The sequence below is a fragment of the Chelon labrosus genome, assembly GCF_963514085.1.
Source record: "Chelon labrosus genome assembly, chromosome: 3".
NCBI lineage: Eukaryota > Metazoa > Chordata > Actinopteri > Mugiliformes > Mugilidae > Chelon > Chelon labrosus.
This window is the reverse complement of record NC_140339.1, coordinates 7,970,881-7,987,214: the sequence shown is the minus strand read 5'-3', so window position 1 is coordinate 7,987,214 and position 16,334 is coordinate 7,970,881. Positions and strand designations below refer to the sequence as shown.

The 16,334-nt window shown below is 40.9% G+C and overlaps 2 protein-coding genes across 3 annotated transcripts in view; one reads left to right on the top strand and one right to left on the bottom strand.

The window, feature by feature from the left end:
• The window catches only part of scml2 (Scm polycomb group protein like 2), a 30,541-nt gene extending 27,618 nt beyond the window's left edge, over nucleotides 1–2,923 (top strand). For both annotated transcript variants that reach the window (XM_084541987.1, XM_084541986.1), the window contains exons 13-14: nucleotides 14–165; nucleotides 911–2,923. In XM_084541987.1, the coding sequence (XP_084398113.1) occupies nucleotides 14–165; nucleotides 911–1,036 (278 nt within the window). In that variant the 3' untranslated portion in view covers nucleotides 1,037–2,923. The remainder of the gene's footprint in view (nucleotides 1–13; nucleotides 166–910) is intronic.
• A 6,334-nt stretch (nucleotides 2,924–9,257) lies between these two features.
• The window catches only part of nhsb (Nance-Horan syndrome b (congenital cataracts and dental anomalies)), a gene marked incomplete at both ends in the record, with an annotated part of 44,943 nt that continues 37,866 nt past the window's right edge, over nucleotides 9,258–16,334 (bottom strand). The window contains 9 exons of the mRNA XM_084541144.1: nucleotides 9,258–9,897; nucleotides 10,087–10,210; nucleotides 10,410–13,610; nucleotides 13,974–14,126; nucleotides 14,341–14,472; nucleotides 15,226–15,418; nucleotides 15,665–15,727; nucleotides 16,099–16,143; nucleotides 16,266–16,310. Coding sequence (XP_084397270.1) covers nucleotides 9,258–9,897; nucleotides 10,087–10,210; nucleotides 10,410–13,610; nucleotides 13,974–14,126; nucleotides 14,341–14,472; nucleotides 15,226–15,418; nucleotides 15,665–15,727; nucleotides 16,099–16,143; nucleotides 16,266–16,310 — 4,596 coding nt within the window. The remainder of the gene's footprint in view (nucleotides 9,898–10,086; nucleotides 10,211–10,409; nucleotides 13,611–13,973; nucleotides 14,127–14,340; nucleotides 14,473–15,225; nucleotides 15,419–15,664; nucleotides 15,728–16,098; nucleotides 16,144–16,265; nucleotides 16,311–16,334) is intronic.

Below are 16,334 nucleotides of genomic sequence, written 5' to 3'. Positions count from 1 at the left end.
CTCTCGTCAACAGCTAGCTCAACAACTGGTCCAGACAGTATGAAACAAGACAAGGACGGTTCGGCAAACAACGCCTCGTCCTGGTCAGTCGACGACGTCATACGGTTTGTCCAAGAGGCCGATCCCCAGACTCTCGGCCCGCACGTCGAACTGTTCAGGAAGCATGTAAGTATTTCATCTCCATAAACTTTTTTCTTTGTGATGTCCTCATGCCCTGTTAGGGACAAAAGTGTCCTTTTCCAGCTTAATTTTTTTGATGACTTAGTGTTGGTTATGCTTTTTGCTATGATATTGGGCTAAGGTGTGCATTTTTTTAACAAATTTTGATATTTTTTCAAATCCCATAATACTCTATATTATTATCTATCTGTTATCTATCTATTTACACTGTGTAACCTAAATTGTTACCCCATAAAAACAGCACAGACTACAAAAAAACAAGTCCATCAAAATCAGTGTCACTTACTAATCATTGACGTATCCAAGACTCTAATAATCCCCCCCCCCCCCCAAGAAAAATCCCACATTGCATTCAGATATTTCAATTTTTGTGTGTTTTCTTAACGAAAAAATTGTGATGCCATCACAAACAGTGGCATATAAAGGGTAAAAATTCAAAAAATTATCAAACATTTGGTATTTATGATTAGGACTGAATTTGATCAAAAAATTCATGTAAAAAAAAAGTAGAAAGAAATATTAGCATGAGGACACTTTTGTCCTTTAATGGTAACCAACGCAACTTTTTTAAAACGGGGTACAGTGAACAGATTACAATACAACTACAATATGCAATTTCCTTGTAAACTCATGATGAATGAAACGGCTTAATCTAGTCATTGTTTCTTTGTTTTTCTCAGAGGAAGTGTGTAATATGCTCCCTGCTGATAAAAATCTCCTCTCCCTACAGGAGATTGACGGCAAGGCGTTGATGCTGCTGCGCAGTGACGTCATTATGAAGTACATGGGTCTGAAGCTGGGCCCGGCGCTCAAGCTCTGCCACCACATCGAGAAGCTGAAACAGACCAAACCGTAGAGATGAGGGAGCTCTTGTTTCTCACCGGCATCACACACACACACAAAACCCATATTACTCTACAGGGACGTAGCGCTGCGTTAAATCCTCCTGAACCGGAGACGCAACCAACAATGAGGACAACTGAGGTCATGTTCCCGGCTCTTTGTGTTAATTTGGGGTTTAACCAAACGGTAGAGAGTTTTAGCTTTTAGATGGTGAGTATTTCATGACCTGAGGCTGCCAAACAAACGGATTTCAGATTTATATTCATGGAGACGTGGAGGAGAGCAGCATTTGAGACGCTCACAATTCACAGAAAGTATCATTAAACAATAACAGTGTACCTCAGTGTTTCTGAAATCCTAGTGACTTCCCTGACCGCAACACATTTTCTTCTTCTATTTACAGAACACGGTTTAAAACACATACACAGCACACGAAGGCATTATTTTCATAGCCGTATCGTATTTGATATCTGAACGTAGGTTTTAGGACTCTTACTCACATTTGTGTCTTTTTGTTTTTGCCTTACTACCAATATCTGGAGCCTGTAATTTATCAATCATTATCAGTTCACCTCTTCGCCACTGTAGGTTTTCTATCTTCATTTTTTCCAAGTGTTTTTTTTTTCTCTGGTCAGAATTTCAGGATGAACACTCTGCACTAAAGACTAGGAAAGCTAGTTCAGGTACAGCCAGTGAATGCATCACTGCATCATTTCTAACAACGCAATACAGTTTTGGAATGACTTTGTGTGTTACATGCTGTCATATGTAGTTTATGCATGCCAGTCTGTGTATGGAGTCATGAGCATTATTGGTAACAGGTACTGGACGACGGGGGCACCCCAGTTGTGGGAGCGAGGAGTGCTGAAGGTTTTTGTGTTGGAGAAATCTTGTTCCTTTAAGTCAGTCTTTGAAAAATATTTCTAAGTCCTGTATTAACTTTACTAGACTGGGCACCAATTTCTTTTAAATGCTGACTATCGTGTTTTGGGAGAGACCTTTTTATTAGTTGTGAATACGCACAGCAGACTGTAGATGTAGGAAAACAGTTATTGAAGAATTGTTTCTCTTTCATTTGTGTCAGGATGCTGGAAGACATTCGAGCTGGTCAGGCTCAGCTTGAGCACTGTGGCTACATGATTGTATTACGCTTCGACAGTCACACAAATACACACGCGCACACACACACACACACACACACACACACACATACACACACATTCAACGACTGGAATCCTGTAAGTGTTTTGAAATCAAAATGAAAGTAGCATAACTGACGGTCGAGTTTGAGTTTGCTGTACAGGACGTTCAGGATCTCCTCTCTTGAGAGACGATGACCGATGGAGAAACTGTTTTGTATAAAGTTAAACTAAAAGGTTGTTTTTGATATCATTTTGTACTATAACAAAGTGTATCAACCTGTATGTGTAATCATTCGTTTCTGCCTGGAATACTTTTTGTGCGCACCATCAAACAACTACCTACGAGACGATATCGTGTCTGAGTAATTACGAAATATTTATCTGTTTTGTTGGTTTTTTTCGATGGCAGAAATTCTCATTTTCTGAACATTTCAGAACCATTTTCAAACCAAATCCCGTCTGTCGTAGCTGCATAGCTGCATTTCACACTGTTGCTCTCCTGTAGTGGTGACAAGTTGATACTTGAAGCCGTCTTGCTTTAATGTGAAACTCAGGTTTTTAGTAGTTTGTTTTACATCATTAGCATTTTGTGGTCATAACTACGACATAGAGGGACTGCACAATAACCAACTATGTATATTTTTTATGCCTTGTCATCTATCACTTTGCATTATTACGTGTGTGTATATATATATATGACTTTTTAAGATGTTTGTTATATATGTTTGATATGCATTCACACAATTAAACCTTTGTTTACATCATTTAAGTGTTTGAGACCCCCTACATGGTTACTGGCACATTTTTCTTTTTTTAATAGCCTAGGGCAGTGGTTCCCAACCTTTTAACTTGTGACCCCCTAAAACGAAGGAATGTCTGCTTATAACCCACCATTATTAGTCGCATGTGTTTGGATCTTAAGCAAACTGAAGATGTTTTATCTAGTTATGTTATGTTTAAAAGAATGAAAAAAGGAAATTTTTCCCATGTTGTGGAGTCCCGGTCGAGTTAGCTGAGCAGATTCCAATGGGGAAACTTAATTTGGAAATAAAGAGACAGAAAATAATTAAGTCTTAAAATAATTTGAATGAAAAAGGGAGGGAAACACACAAGCATGGTAGAAGTTAATTTGTAATTTTAGTGGGTTGTGTGTGCCTGGGGGTATAGCGACTTAAGGGTCACAGGATCATGGACGTCTTATTTAAAGAAAGTCCAAAAGGAATCATTGTCCAACAGCTCAGTGAGTTCAAATAGCTCACCAGCAGGTCTCCTTACGACTCACATTGTAGGGTCTACTTCCATTTATCTACATTTATTATAAGAGATAAAAAATAAATAGTGTGCACAGCTTTAAGGAAACCTGCAGACAGCAATTAGTTTCTGGGCTAATACATATATAATATGTACCTGTAATGTTTTAGAAGTAGCTCTCCAGTCAGTTATTATTTCACCACCCAAAGGGATCCACATGCTTTCGGAAATTAATCCAACAGAAAAACCCTTCACTCAGTCAGTGCCGTCATATGCATGCTATTTAGTTGTGGGAGAAGTGAAAGTACCTACAGAATATCATTGTGTAGAAATCTAGCTAAAAGTCATCTAAACAGAGAGTAAATCCAAATTAAGTAAATTTGGATTATATTAATTTATCCACAAATGTGAACATTTCAAAGTAAAAGAAAATGTAAAGTTTATTTACACCAAAAATAGCCTTTGAGTCAGTATAGTTAATTGCTTTCCAACACTGCTGCCACTGTGGGATTTTGTTGTCTAAGCATACCAGATTTCAAGGTTGGGTTTGTGGATGCCCTGCTTATAACCACCTCTAGTAGAGAAAGGCCACTGTGCAATTTTTCAAAATTAGCCTGTGTCTTAGACAAATAGACGCAAGCCCTTGCTCCTTCTTGTTTGACACACAAATCCAAGACAGATCAATTTACATTAGCGGCAATGTGGTACAAATGTCACAAAAATGTTTCTTAGTGAAAGATGACTTAATTCTTATAATACAAAGGAACCACAAAAATGTCGACAGAAACCAGGATCCAGGGGATGTTTCCATATACGGTCATGCAACATGGTGAAAATTTATCATTATGTTCTGACGCGCAGTTTTACAAAAATACATGCATCATGTTATCTTTTCTAGATAGAATTTATGTGAAGAAACTTGTGATTGGGCATGTATAATATACTCTCTTTGTCAGATCTGCAAATGGAATTTGATGTTGAGATGTTGTTAGTAACTTCCAGAATGAAACAACCCTTGCATGTTGGCAGGAATATTGAGTATGGACTCTGGGAAATCTGGCCAATGCTTTGGATGCCATAAGTTAAATTAAATATTATAATAATTTTAAATTTTTATAAGAAAGCAGTTTCTTTGTAACATGACTACGTAGTTCAAAACAGAAGAAGTAGAACATCAGTGGATTTTGTATGTGTTTGTTCATGTACTCCACAAGTTTCCTTTCTTATAATTTTCCAGATGTATAGAAGAGTTTTTATTTCATTTTATTTATTTAATTTATTCTTTGAATGACAGTTGCTGTCAAAGCAATGGGAACTGCTGTTAGAGGTGTTGTAACAGTCGGGTTCCTTTTGAAGGAGCACCTGGACGTTTTGGACGTTAGCAGGGAGCGTTAGCCAAGCAGAGATGCTAACGGCTAGCAGCATGGTGTGTTAATGTAAACAAACAGGAGCCGGGAACAGTTTGAGAGACGTCCGTCCAACCACAGTAAGTTTTATCAGTGGTTATGGTAAACAAATTACACGCAGTGAGTTATTAAATTTAGAAACATAAAAATGTTTTATTACTGACTTTGTGACCTGTAGTTTGATGACAAATTTTAATAATAACATTAACTCAGAGGCCGCACTCCGACCTAGCTGTAAGAAGACCAAAAAGAAAAAAGAAAAATAAAGCTTAACATTTTGTAAAATAAATAAATGAATAATAATAATAAACTTTAATGTGCACCTTGAGGTCATAATTTTGCTCATTAAGCTACAGTTTAAAGACTTTCTTTCAATGCCTAATAAAGCAAATCTCATTTCTCAAGCCAATTAAATTGAAATGGCATTTGAGCATTTTCGTTTTTAGACCAATTAATTTAATGCATTGACCTAGTAGTTTAATATTCAAGATGTGTGGTCATGCAAAATCCTCCAAATTGATTTCTTCAGGTCAAAAATATCTAAATATTTTTTTTTTTCTTTACAGACATTTCTTATATCCTTGCATTTTCTTATTTTTATGTTTTTTTTTATTATTGTTATTGTTATTTGTATTTTTCCATCCAATCATAATTATCCATAGTTAGACACTTAAATGACAGAATCCAACTATTACCTTGTGGTTGAAACAGGAACTAAACGACGTCAAAACATTGCCATCTAGTGGAGACTCTCTCTCAGTACACTCAATTCTAATGGGGCGGAAATGAAGTGTCACACAAAAGGCCTTCCATTTCATTGCAGTCACATTTATTGGCTTTTTTTTTTTCTATGCACAGTTACTAAGCAGCCGGATGAGCTGTTTAAATGAATTAGATATAGAATAATGGAAATTTCACAATGTTGTAACCCACCCCTCCCAAAAAAAATAAATAAATACAAGACTTAAGGTGTTGCACAGCTCTAAAATATACAAAGGCTTGGAAATAATCATGTAAACTTAATCTTTTATTGATTTATTTTACAAAAGAAAGAATTTGCAACATTTTTTTTCCTTTAAAAACTTATTTACAGGTTTATACAAAAATACAAAAGTGATTCAAATCTGTTAAGTCTTAGCTAGTGTTAAACATGGAGCTTTTTTTTTTCTTTTTAAATAGTTACAGTTTGTCTTCAATGTCTGTATTTTTTTTTTTCAGTTCTCTTTCACATATTTTAAAGTCTGTTTAGTGTTAATCCATACTGTACACCTCTGAATAAAAATATCAAGTGGCTGTTGTCATACTTCCCCTTAGGGTAAAACTGCACGCAGACACTGGAAACTGGTTAGGAAACAAAAATCTATAAAAGACATAGATTCTTTTGTTTGTTGTATTCGAGAGGGCGAAATGACTGCTAAAGTAGAGTCTGCATGGCGACCTCAAAGTTTGTCTTTCTAATCAAATTGTGTCAACCGATCCTCTGTTCACTGCTTTTACAAATGAAGGAAACAGTCTTAAATTACCCCAAGAGCGTCAATGCCAGGGACAGTACGGATAAATCACACTAAACAAATTGTCAAATACTTGAAGTATTTTTTTAAGTATTTAAATGGCAATTCAGAGTCACGTTGCATTTTTCATGTAATACTGTATTACACATTTCTTACTGTAATCATTCAGTAATAATGTTTTGTGGCAATGAAAAAAGAAATCAGCCGTGAGTCAAAAGTAGACGGTGTCTTTCAGATCATTATCAAAGTAGATTTTAGGTCTATGATATTTTCTTTTTTTTCCCTTTTCTATACTTGTTTTATTTGTACATTTTATCCAAAGCCGCATGTCCAGATATGCACCAGATATGAAACGTAATCAGCAGTTTCTCCTGGAAAATATTTCTCCTCGCTTCCACAGCTCCGGCGCGAGTAGGACGCAATAGTGTTCGGATTCTCCCTCCCGACAGATTCTATATCATTTTCTTTACAGTCTCTTATACGTATGATTGTCCAGTGAGTAGATATACAGTACAAGATAAACCCCTGTTTGTGATCACGACTATACAGAACAGAATTAGCCAGACAGTTTGTACATCTATAGAACACACTATTGAACTTGACATTTGAATGGAAAATACAAAATCTTTTCTCATGGAGACATCCCTCAGATAAAAATAATGATTTGGTGGTGTCCTTTTCTTTTCATCTCCTTTTTCCCCCCCCTTTTTACTTATTGCATGCGATAGAAAACACAACAAATAAAACAATGAACAGGAACAAGTGCGCTTCAGCAATATGGGTATGATGAATGTAAAATTCTAATAATCAGTTCACAGCTTTTTACTCTCTCCATCTTACACAGTGTCAGTTCTGCAATTGAGATTCGCTGAGTATCAAACAGTTGTGGTTTGTTATCTATCTATCTATCTATCTATCTATCTGTCTATCTGTCTATCTATCTATCTATCTATCTATCTAGCATTTACAATAAAACAGTAATATGCTTGCTGAGGTATTCACAGAATACAGTGAATGGTTTTAATTGAAGTACGGTCTCTGACTGTAAGAAGTACATGTATTGTGTTTGCTGTGGTAGGCAGGTGACAGGTCAAGCTTTCCACTGGTGATAGCAACTGTGGCACACCGGATACCTGACATGCGTAAAATTAGTTGGAAGGACGACAAAGGTTTTACGGCATACACTAACCCTGGTGTTGGATATTAAAGGCTACAGCAAAACAGTGAGTACTTTGCTGCTCTCCCTCCTCTAGTCTCCTCTCTTTCAGATTTTGGGAGGTGAGGTTTGGAGGGTAAGACAAAATGGTGCACACCAGCGGCCCTGGCTGAGCTTTCACCTGTCTTATGCTACTGGGTCAGTGCAAATGAAGGAGAGGCAACAAGGAGAGGAGAACAGTGTACATTGCTATGTGTAATTTGTCAGTGAGACCTTTTCTTCTCTGCTACACTCAGATTGATTCCCTATAAAATTTCTGCTCGTCATTTTATATAGATATGAGTTTTTTTTATATTCAGTACAAATATACATATGCATTTCATTATAAGATATATTTTCTTTTCAAGGAATATTCTTGAAGAATCATGAAGTGCAAAAGCGAGGTTGGTTCTTGGAAACCTTTTTCCAAATTAACCTCGAGTCAAACCGATTGAGGACCTTCTAAAGCATTTTCACCGTCTGCATTCAATGGTATATTTAAATCTGCATTGAAATGCACCTTTTTCCACTTCAAGTCAGCACAGCAAGACTGGCCAGCAGTTGGAAAACCTTTAGTCAGTCTAGGCATACCAGATTTCAAGGTTGGGTTTAAATATGTATGTGATTGAATTCTGGTGGAACATGACACAGCTCCATCTATATGGATGCCCTGCTTACAACCACCTCTAGTAGAGAAAGGCCACTGTGCGATTGTCCAAAATTAGCCTGTATCTTAGACAAATAGGCGCAAGCCCTTGCTCCTTCTTGTTCGACACTCAAATCCAAGACAGATCAATTTAGAGTAGCGGCAATGCGATACAAATGTCACTAAAATCTTTCTTAGTGAAAGATGACTTAATTCTTATAATACAAAGGAACCACAAAAATGTCGACAGAAACCAGGATCCAGGGGATGTTTCCATATACGGTCATGCAACATGGTGAAAATTTATCATCATGTTCTGAGGCGCAGTTTTACAAAAATACATGCATCATGTTATCTTTTCTGGATATAATTTATGTGAAGAAATATATGATTGGCTCTGTGTGATATTCTCTCTAATGGGAGGCTCTGATGGAATTTGATGTTATGTTGAGATGTTGTTAGTAACTTCCAGAATGAAACAACCCTTGCATGTTGGCAGGAATATTGAGTATGGACTCTGGGAAGTCTGGCCAATGCTTTGGGCACCATAAGTTTAAAAGAATATTAAATGTCATAATAACTTTTAATTTTAATAAGAAAGCAGTTCCTCAGTAACACATCCACACCATTCAAAACACAAGAAGTAGAAATATCAGTGGATTTTGCATGTGCTTGCTCATGCACACGCTCTTTGTCTGTACTCCACAAAATTTATTATAATTTTCCAAATATTTGGAAGCGTTTTTTTTTTTTTTTTCTTTTCTTTTAAAAGACAGTTCAATCAAAATATGTCTTGCACTTTCAATTGTGAGGGAGATATTCTTTAAATAATACAGTATTTAGGTATATCCTCAAGGTTTTCATAATCATCCCTTTATAATTAAGTATTTCACAACAGTTTGCAACCTTTGAATAGAATGGTATTTCCATGACTGGGTGCACTTCAGAAACCATCAGATATTGTAGGTTTCAAGAATTACACTTTTGGCCTTGATGGCAAACCTGTCCAAGATTGGAAAAGTAGAAGGACCCATGTCAAATGTAGGACACAGAAGAATAGAGGACATCTCTCATCAGGTGGTCTTAGGATGATCTGTCATCATGGGGGCTCCCATCTGAGTTCTCCGTCTCCCCTTCAGAAATGGCTTGCATGGGGGCTGTGTAGAGGCGACTGCGTGTACTGTAGCGACTGCTGTTGGCCACAGGAGGGATCCGAGAACGTCCCTGTCGGGATGCAGCTGACATAGGCAGGGTTTTGGGAGTGAAACTCTCAGAGTTGGCCCTGGGAAAAAGGCCTGGTATCTGGATTGGGTCCAGGCCAGATATGAGGGGCTCTTGGAGTGTAGAAGGTGGCTCTTCAGCCTGCCTAATGGGCCCTTCCTGAAGGGATTCCCCTGGTGTTTTAGGGGTGATAGGACTCTTCAGAATCTCTGTAGCTGACATGCGGTAGCTGGAATCAGATCTGCTACCCTTCTTCAGCAATAGGAGTTTGAACTCCTCGTTGGACGTACTGGATTTCTTGGCGCTTCGATAGATTGGCACCGGAGCTCGTTGTGACCCGGTAGCGGTGGCTATGGTAGCAGGGATGTTGAGAGGAGGGGCTGGAGGGATGATGACTGTGGAAACATTGCTGGGGGTCAAGGTTACTGGTGCTGGAGGGCAGAGACGGGACTTCGCGTTTATGTCCCCTGAATCTTTACGGCCCAGGACTTTTCTCTTGGATCTGAATGTCAAAATCAAAGGACAATAATTATTAAAATTTAGACAGTGGATGAATGTACAGCATAAAGACATAATAAAAGACTATAAAGTAATTGGATCAACGAAAATATCTGACAAAGAGATACACAGCATAAGCACAAGATAGACAATGTATTCTCAAATTGAGAACCAAAGCCAAGATGTACAGTACCTGTGTATCATGGCAAACAGGTCCTCAGTTGTACGGGTCTTATTCGGTGACGTGATGATAATGTCATCGTCCACTTTGGTGTCATCCGTCAGGGGGGAGAGCGAATTATCACTGGGTGTGGAATCTGCAGTACACAACATCCCTATTACATGTCTTCTGGTTGTCTGATCATTTAGTATACACTTGCTGAAATAATAATAAACATTCTTTCTTTTAAACTCCAGGATTATACAACTATTGTAGCAGTCGTTAGCTTATTTTTTAAGTAGCACTGGTATCTTTTCTGTCATCTCTACCAAAGTTAATTTAGTTTAAAAGCTTACCTTTACTGAAGTAATCCTCAGTGTCAGGAGTGGTGGAGTCGTCTTTGCTGTCCTGTGGCTGCTGCTGATGGGCACTTCTGGTAGCACCTGATGTCACTTCCTCCTCTTCTTCCTGCTCTTCATGTACTCCTTTCCTTGCATCGCTGATTAGGTAAGGATGCGATGCCTCCATAGTGTTACCAGGCACTTTGACTGGACTAGCCCAGGGTCCTGAGTCTGAGTGGGATATCCCAGCAAACTCATATGCTGGGGGTGGAGGGTGGTCCGATCGCATGCCTCCTCTGGAACATGCAGCCCTCGGTGTCTCTTTCACCTGCTCTTCCTCTTCCTCCTCCTCATCGTCATCATCATCATCGTCTTGGGAAAACGAACGTTCCCCCAAAACCCTAAACTCAGTGTGCGCATGAGCTGAGTGGGTGAGACCTCGGAACTCTGTGTGTGAGTGGATATGTGTGTGTAAATCCACAGGCGAAGGGTGGGGAGCACGTGGCACAGGTCGATGCAGGGGTGAGCTGTCCTCGGAGAGGTCTGATGATGGATCCATCCGGGTTCTGAAGGCTGTCATAGCCCAGAAGGTTCCAGGTCCATAGCGGTCCTGTCTTAGTAGCAAGCTTTCATATGATGGAGGCCCATCAGGGTGGCGGCCAGGGGGAGGTGGTTGCGAGTGTTCAGGCGAGGAGGTATGATCATGTACTGCATGAGCTGGTGGTCTGGGAGGTGGTCTGCGGGGAGGGAGGGGTCTAGTGTTAATAGGTGGAGGAGCCAGACTAGAACCACTAGGAGTACATTTGGGTCTTGTAGCGGTCTCTGTTCCACTTGTGGTTTCCTGGTTTGTTGTGGAAGAATTCTGCAGATCTGTTGATTGGCTGATGGAATGCAGCTGCACTGAGCGAAGAGCAGCGGGCGTAATCACCAGTAGATTTGAACTAGGAATTGTTAAAGCAGAGTTTGAACTTGGCGGCGGGTTGGTATTTTTTGCCTCAGGGGCCAACAGCTTTGTGCCAGTGGCTAAGACATTCCCAACTCTGTGTTTGCTATGGTGGAGCGTGTGTATGTGGTGTGTCCGGTGGGATAGGGTGTGTCTGACATAGCCTCCATGGAGAACATTGAGATCAAGTTGAGAAGGTGGAGGTGGAAAGTCTGGGTCTCTCTTATAGCAAGAGGAAATGGAAGCTCCATCTCTGGGGAAGTGCTGCAGGGAAGAGAGAGAAGACTTCCTCTCGGGCACTTTGGGCTTTCTCTTGCCGGTCGAAGGAGATAGTGGTCCTGGGAAGAACGCTGCAGAAGATGAGGGCAAGGTTGACGTTGGAGTCTCTGATTGGCTGGAGTAGCCACTTGATGGTGAGGCCAAACCAGCCAGCTTCTCAGGTGACCCAAGTTTGAAGTCTCCAGGTGGGAGAGGTGGACTAGTTGCTCTGGTCTCTGAAGCCTGTGCAAGGGCCTGGGTTTGGGTTTCTGTGGAAGAGGAAGAGCTGTCTGGTGACTTCATACACTCCATGACAGTAGTACCTGTGGCTGTGCTTGAGTTGGACATAGATGTGTACTCACCATTGTTGGACTTCAGTTCAGTGTTGTGAAGCCACAGGTCTGCATAGTCAGATTGCACAGCACCTTCATCCTTAAATGAGTGTGTATCTGCAGAGCTGAAGGACATGGGCTCTACTATGTCTACGGTTTCACCCAGTCCCATCCCCCAACTTCCCAAGGGCTCCGCCACTAAACAAGATGTCTGTAATGGTTCTGGATCACCTCCAAGCTCTAGGTCCAGTTCCAGCTTCATATCTGTGGAAGACAAGTTAAGCTCTTGCTCACTAACCGTCTTTGGTTGATCCTGATCTGCCTGTGTGTCCGTTCCAACATCAACACTAACAAGGGTCTCCTTCAGTGAGGATGTCCTTTTTGGTGGTGGAGGTTTGATTTTCGGTTTCCTCAGTGGACGACAGGTTCTCCCCAGTGTCATAGTGCCTGCTCTCAACTCAGCTGAGGGCTTGGGGTAAACTCCATGGGATACTAGTGGTGCCACAGTGTTGGACTGACCACAGTCAGGCCCGGGGTCTGCATAGTTATACATGTAACCTCTGTAATTCTGACTACACTCCCCAAAATGCACAGAAGAGGAGTAGAAACCCTCTGTATCAGTTGTGTAATGAGAGCCATGCTCCTTTTCAGTGTTGCTCATCTTGTCACTGAAACAGGTTTGGTCTTCTAGGCCTTGTTTGGAGCTGTACTCCTGGGTTAACCCATGGCTCTGGCTTAGGTTTTGGGTGTGGTCAGGATCTTGGTCTGGATCAGTCTGGTCTTGGTCTGGAGGGTATGTCCACTCCCCCTCACTGGCTGTACTAACTCCTGCATCATCCAGCTGGTCTGTGGCTGAGGATGTGAATGAGCTTGATCTGTGACCCTGGCCCTGGGGTCTGAGGTCAGAGTGGTATGAGGGATCGAGAGAGAATCCCTCATCAATGGCATTGGGCACGGTGTTGAGTGACAGCTCTGAATCGCAATGGGATGAGCCTGTCAGGGGTGGAGAAGAGGGTGGGGGAATGGTTTCAGATGTTTGTGAGGGGCAGGTGGAGCTTGAACCACTCCAGTTTCCACTGGATGACTGGTGGTCTTCTTTATGGTCCACATGACTGCCTAGGACTCCGGTTGTAGACACTGAGTGAATAGGGCTGCTGAAAGTATCTGAACTTGATGAAATCTCACAGCTGCCCATGTCAGCTTTGCGAGGCAAGCGTGAACGACCCCTCTCCATCCAGCTATGCTCTGGGCTCCCACCTCCTCCACTCCCTCTGTCTCTTTCCCCAGATCGCTGCAACCTTTTTAGGCTTCCAAGTTGTAATGGCTCAGGAGCTGCCTGGTCATCTGTGCTTTCTTCTTCATCCTTCATCATCATCATCTTCATTCTTGGACTGGGACCAGATGGAATAAAGTCCTCTGCTTCGTATGGTGACAACTCTTCATCTTCATCATCATCGTCATAATTGTCATCATCATCATCCTCGTCACTGTCCATCAGGCGTCCACCCTCTCGTGGAAGGCTACGTGAGCGCAGGCGTCCACCATGGGCTGCAGCCGTGGTGTATGTTGAGTCTGACTGGTCACCCAGGGAAGAAATATTGCCTGTTGAATGGGACAGAGAGGCAGGGATACCCTGATGACCACGTTGAGCTCTAATGCGCCTCCTGGAAGGAGCAGCTGTACCTGAAGAGGAAAAACAGGAGATAGAGGGGGGAATAGAGGCAGAAATTTTTTAATTCACATGCATGTGGACCAGGGAGACCAAGAAATAATTTGAACTCCAGATTTATTGATCTAGTTTGAGGACGGCAGCTTTCAGATAGTTGTCTTGTTCAAACTTAGCAAAGGCATATATCTGAGAAGGTAGAGTAGATGCAAGCATTAACCCACAAGACAGCAATGACTGTCAAGCATTTTGTAATTATTATTTGTAGGAGGAATGGCTTGAGCAAACTCCTTTTCCTAGCCTGTAGGTCAAATGTGGGAGCTGACAGACTAAAGAAACTATAAGAGAACTAAAATACTTCTCCTTTCTGAGAAACTTACATGCTATAAGGAAATCATCTGTCTGGCAGCCAGAGTCACGAGTGTGATGGAGGCGACCACTAATTGAGAGGTCTTCCTGACAGAGTGAGAGTTGGTGTGGGTTGGCATGTATGATCACTGTGCGCTCTCTTGCTACGGGTGATTCATCTGAGTCTGAAAGCCAAGAGACAAAGTGTGTTCAGTTCCTGAAATATTATTAGGAATGACCAGATTGAAAACAAATTCACAGATAAGCCTTTTTGTAAAGAAAAAACAAAACAAACCATCTCTGCAATCAAATTTATCAAACCAGCAGTAGTCATTGCCAAAGCTATACAAACGACCCATACAGTAAACGATGTGTGGTGAGGTGTGCTCTATAACATACCCATGTCCTGTTGTACTCTTTTGGGTATTCCTGTTATAGTTTTCCTCCTCCTCAGCTTCCTTCTCCTCTGAAGAACAGACTGGGAATGGACTAGGGAGCAACGAGCACTTGCTTCCCTGTCAAACCCGACTCCTGCAATAACAACAGAGAAGCCTGCCACATATAAAAAGCTAAAAATGTACACCGATCAGGCTTAACATTATGACTGAATATTGTGTAGGTCTCCCATGTGCTTCCAAAACAGTTGTGACTCATCAGAGAATGGACATGGGCCTTCTGAGGGTGTCCTGTGCTGTCTGGCAACAGAATGTTGTCACTGGGGGGCCTTTGGGTTCTATGGGTTGAGGGGAGGGTCCTCTGTGGATCATCCCACAGATACTTGATCAGTTTGGGATCTAGTGAATTCTGAGGCCAGGTCAACACCTTGTGCTGTTCTCCATGTTTTTTTTAGTTGTTCCTAAACAGTTCTTTTGTGTGTGCCTGTCTCAGGCTGCATCCTGCTGGGGATGGCTGCTGCCATCAAGGAGTGTCATTGCTATGGGGTGGGGGTGCCTGGTCTGGTCTCGGTGGGTGGTACATGTCTAAGTAACATCCACATGAATTCCAAGTCTAAAAGTTTCCCTGCAGAACATTGCATTGCTCCAAGATGGTCAATGTTATTTCCTTCTCTTGTCAGTGGTTTTAATATTGTTGCTAAATGGTTTATATGTATTATATATATATGTGTGCAGTCATTCCCATATAGTGTAGTAAAGATTTCTTGTTTTCATACTGGAAGTCTGAGTATGATTTCAGATTTGGGAACAGACTGTGTTTGGCATTTGATCCTTACTAGGACCAGTAATGCTTATTTACTTAATGTCTTGTTCGTTTTCTTCAGCTTACCTGTGACATTGATGGGGATGATGCAGGAGGAGACGGCATGAGAATCACCAGGTGTCTTCTGATCTGATGGAGGGGCGTTTTCCTTTGACCAGTTTGTTTGTTTATCCTGGGTTGAGGGGGCACTAGAGGCAGAGGCCTTGGTTCTGTGGCCTCCCAAGACTTCACCACCTTCACCCTCCCCTGTCGAGGTAGACTGGAAGAAACAGGCAACATTACAAACAAGGTAAGTATCGATACAGTCCCACAGTTGTAGTTTCCATAATGTGTACCATAAAATAGCCAACATTTTACAATTGCTGTAACATTTGTGACTATACAGTATATACTACAGCCACTATAGTGGAAAGTAGAGTGTAACTATCAAAAATGAACACAAAATTAAATACCAAACAACTAATGTGATTTGAGAATAAACAGAAGGAACACAAAGACTTTATACCTTTCTATTCCATGGAATGAAGATGCAACTCTCAATAGGGTGAAGTGAGTAAAAGCACTCAAACTACAAAATACACAAAACACAAAATACAACAAAAGGAATTAAATTAAATAAATTAAAAAAAAGATGACGTGACCCAAGTTACGCAAAGGATTAAATCATTTTAGGTAAAATGTTAAAGAAAAGTCACAAGGTGATGGATGAATGAGACAGACAATACTTTGGTTAATTACATTCACGTCCTTCTAAAGGTCTAAAAGAACTCTTCTATGGTAAACTCTTCTGTCCTGCCGGAAATGCCTTTCAACATACAATACATTGTTGCTTTGCTCAAATCGTTCACTTACGTCTATTATTGACTGCATTAAGAGAGACCTGAGTTCATATATCTGGTAGTAGGTGCCTGTTACAGTTGTTCGATGCATCTTTCTTACCTTTCTTTGGATCGTCTGAATATCTGCTTCTCTCCCTTGCCTTTCCTGTTAGAAGGGAACACACATACAAGCATTGTTCAAATGCAGGCAAAAAATAGCGTCTTCCTTAAATTGAATTAGAGAAGATTAAATTTTTTTCTGCCTACGTTCATGTGGACTTTTATTACCTTTCTCTGTATGGTCTGGATCTCCGTTTCTCTCACAGTCCTCTCCTTTACGGATATCAGAAAGAAATG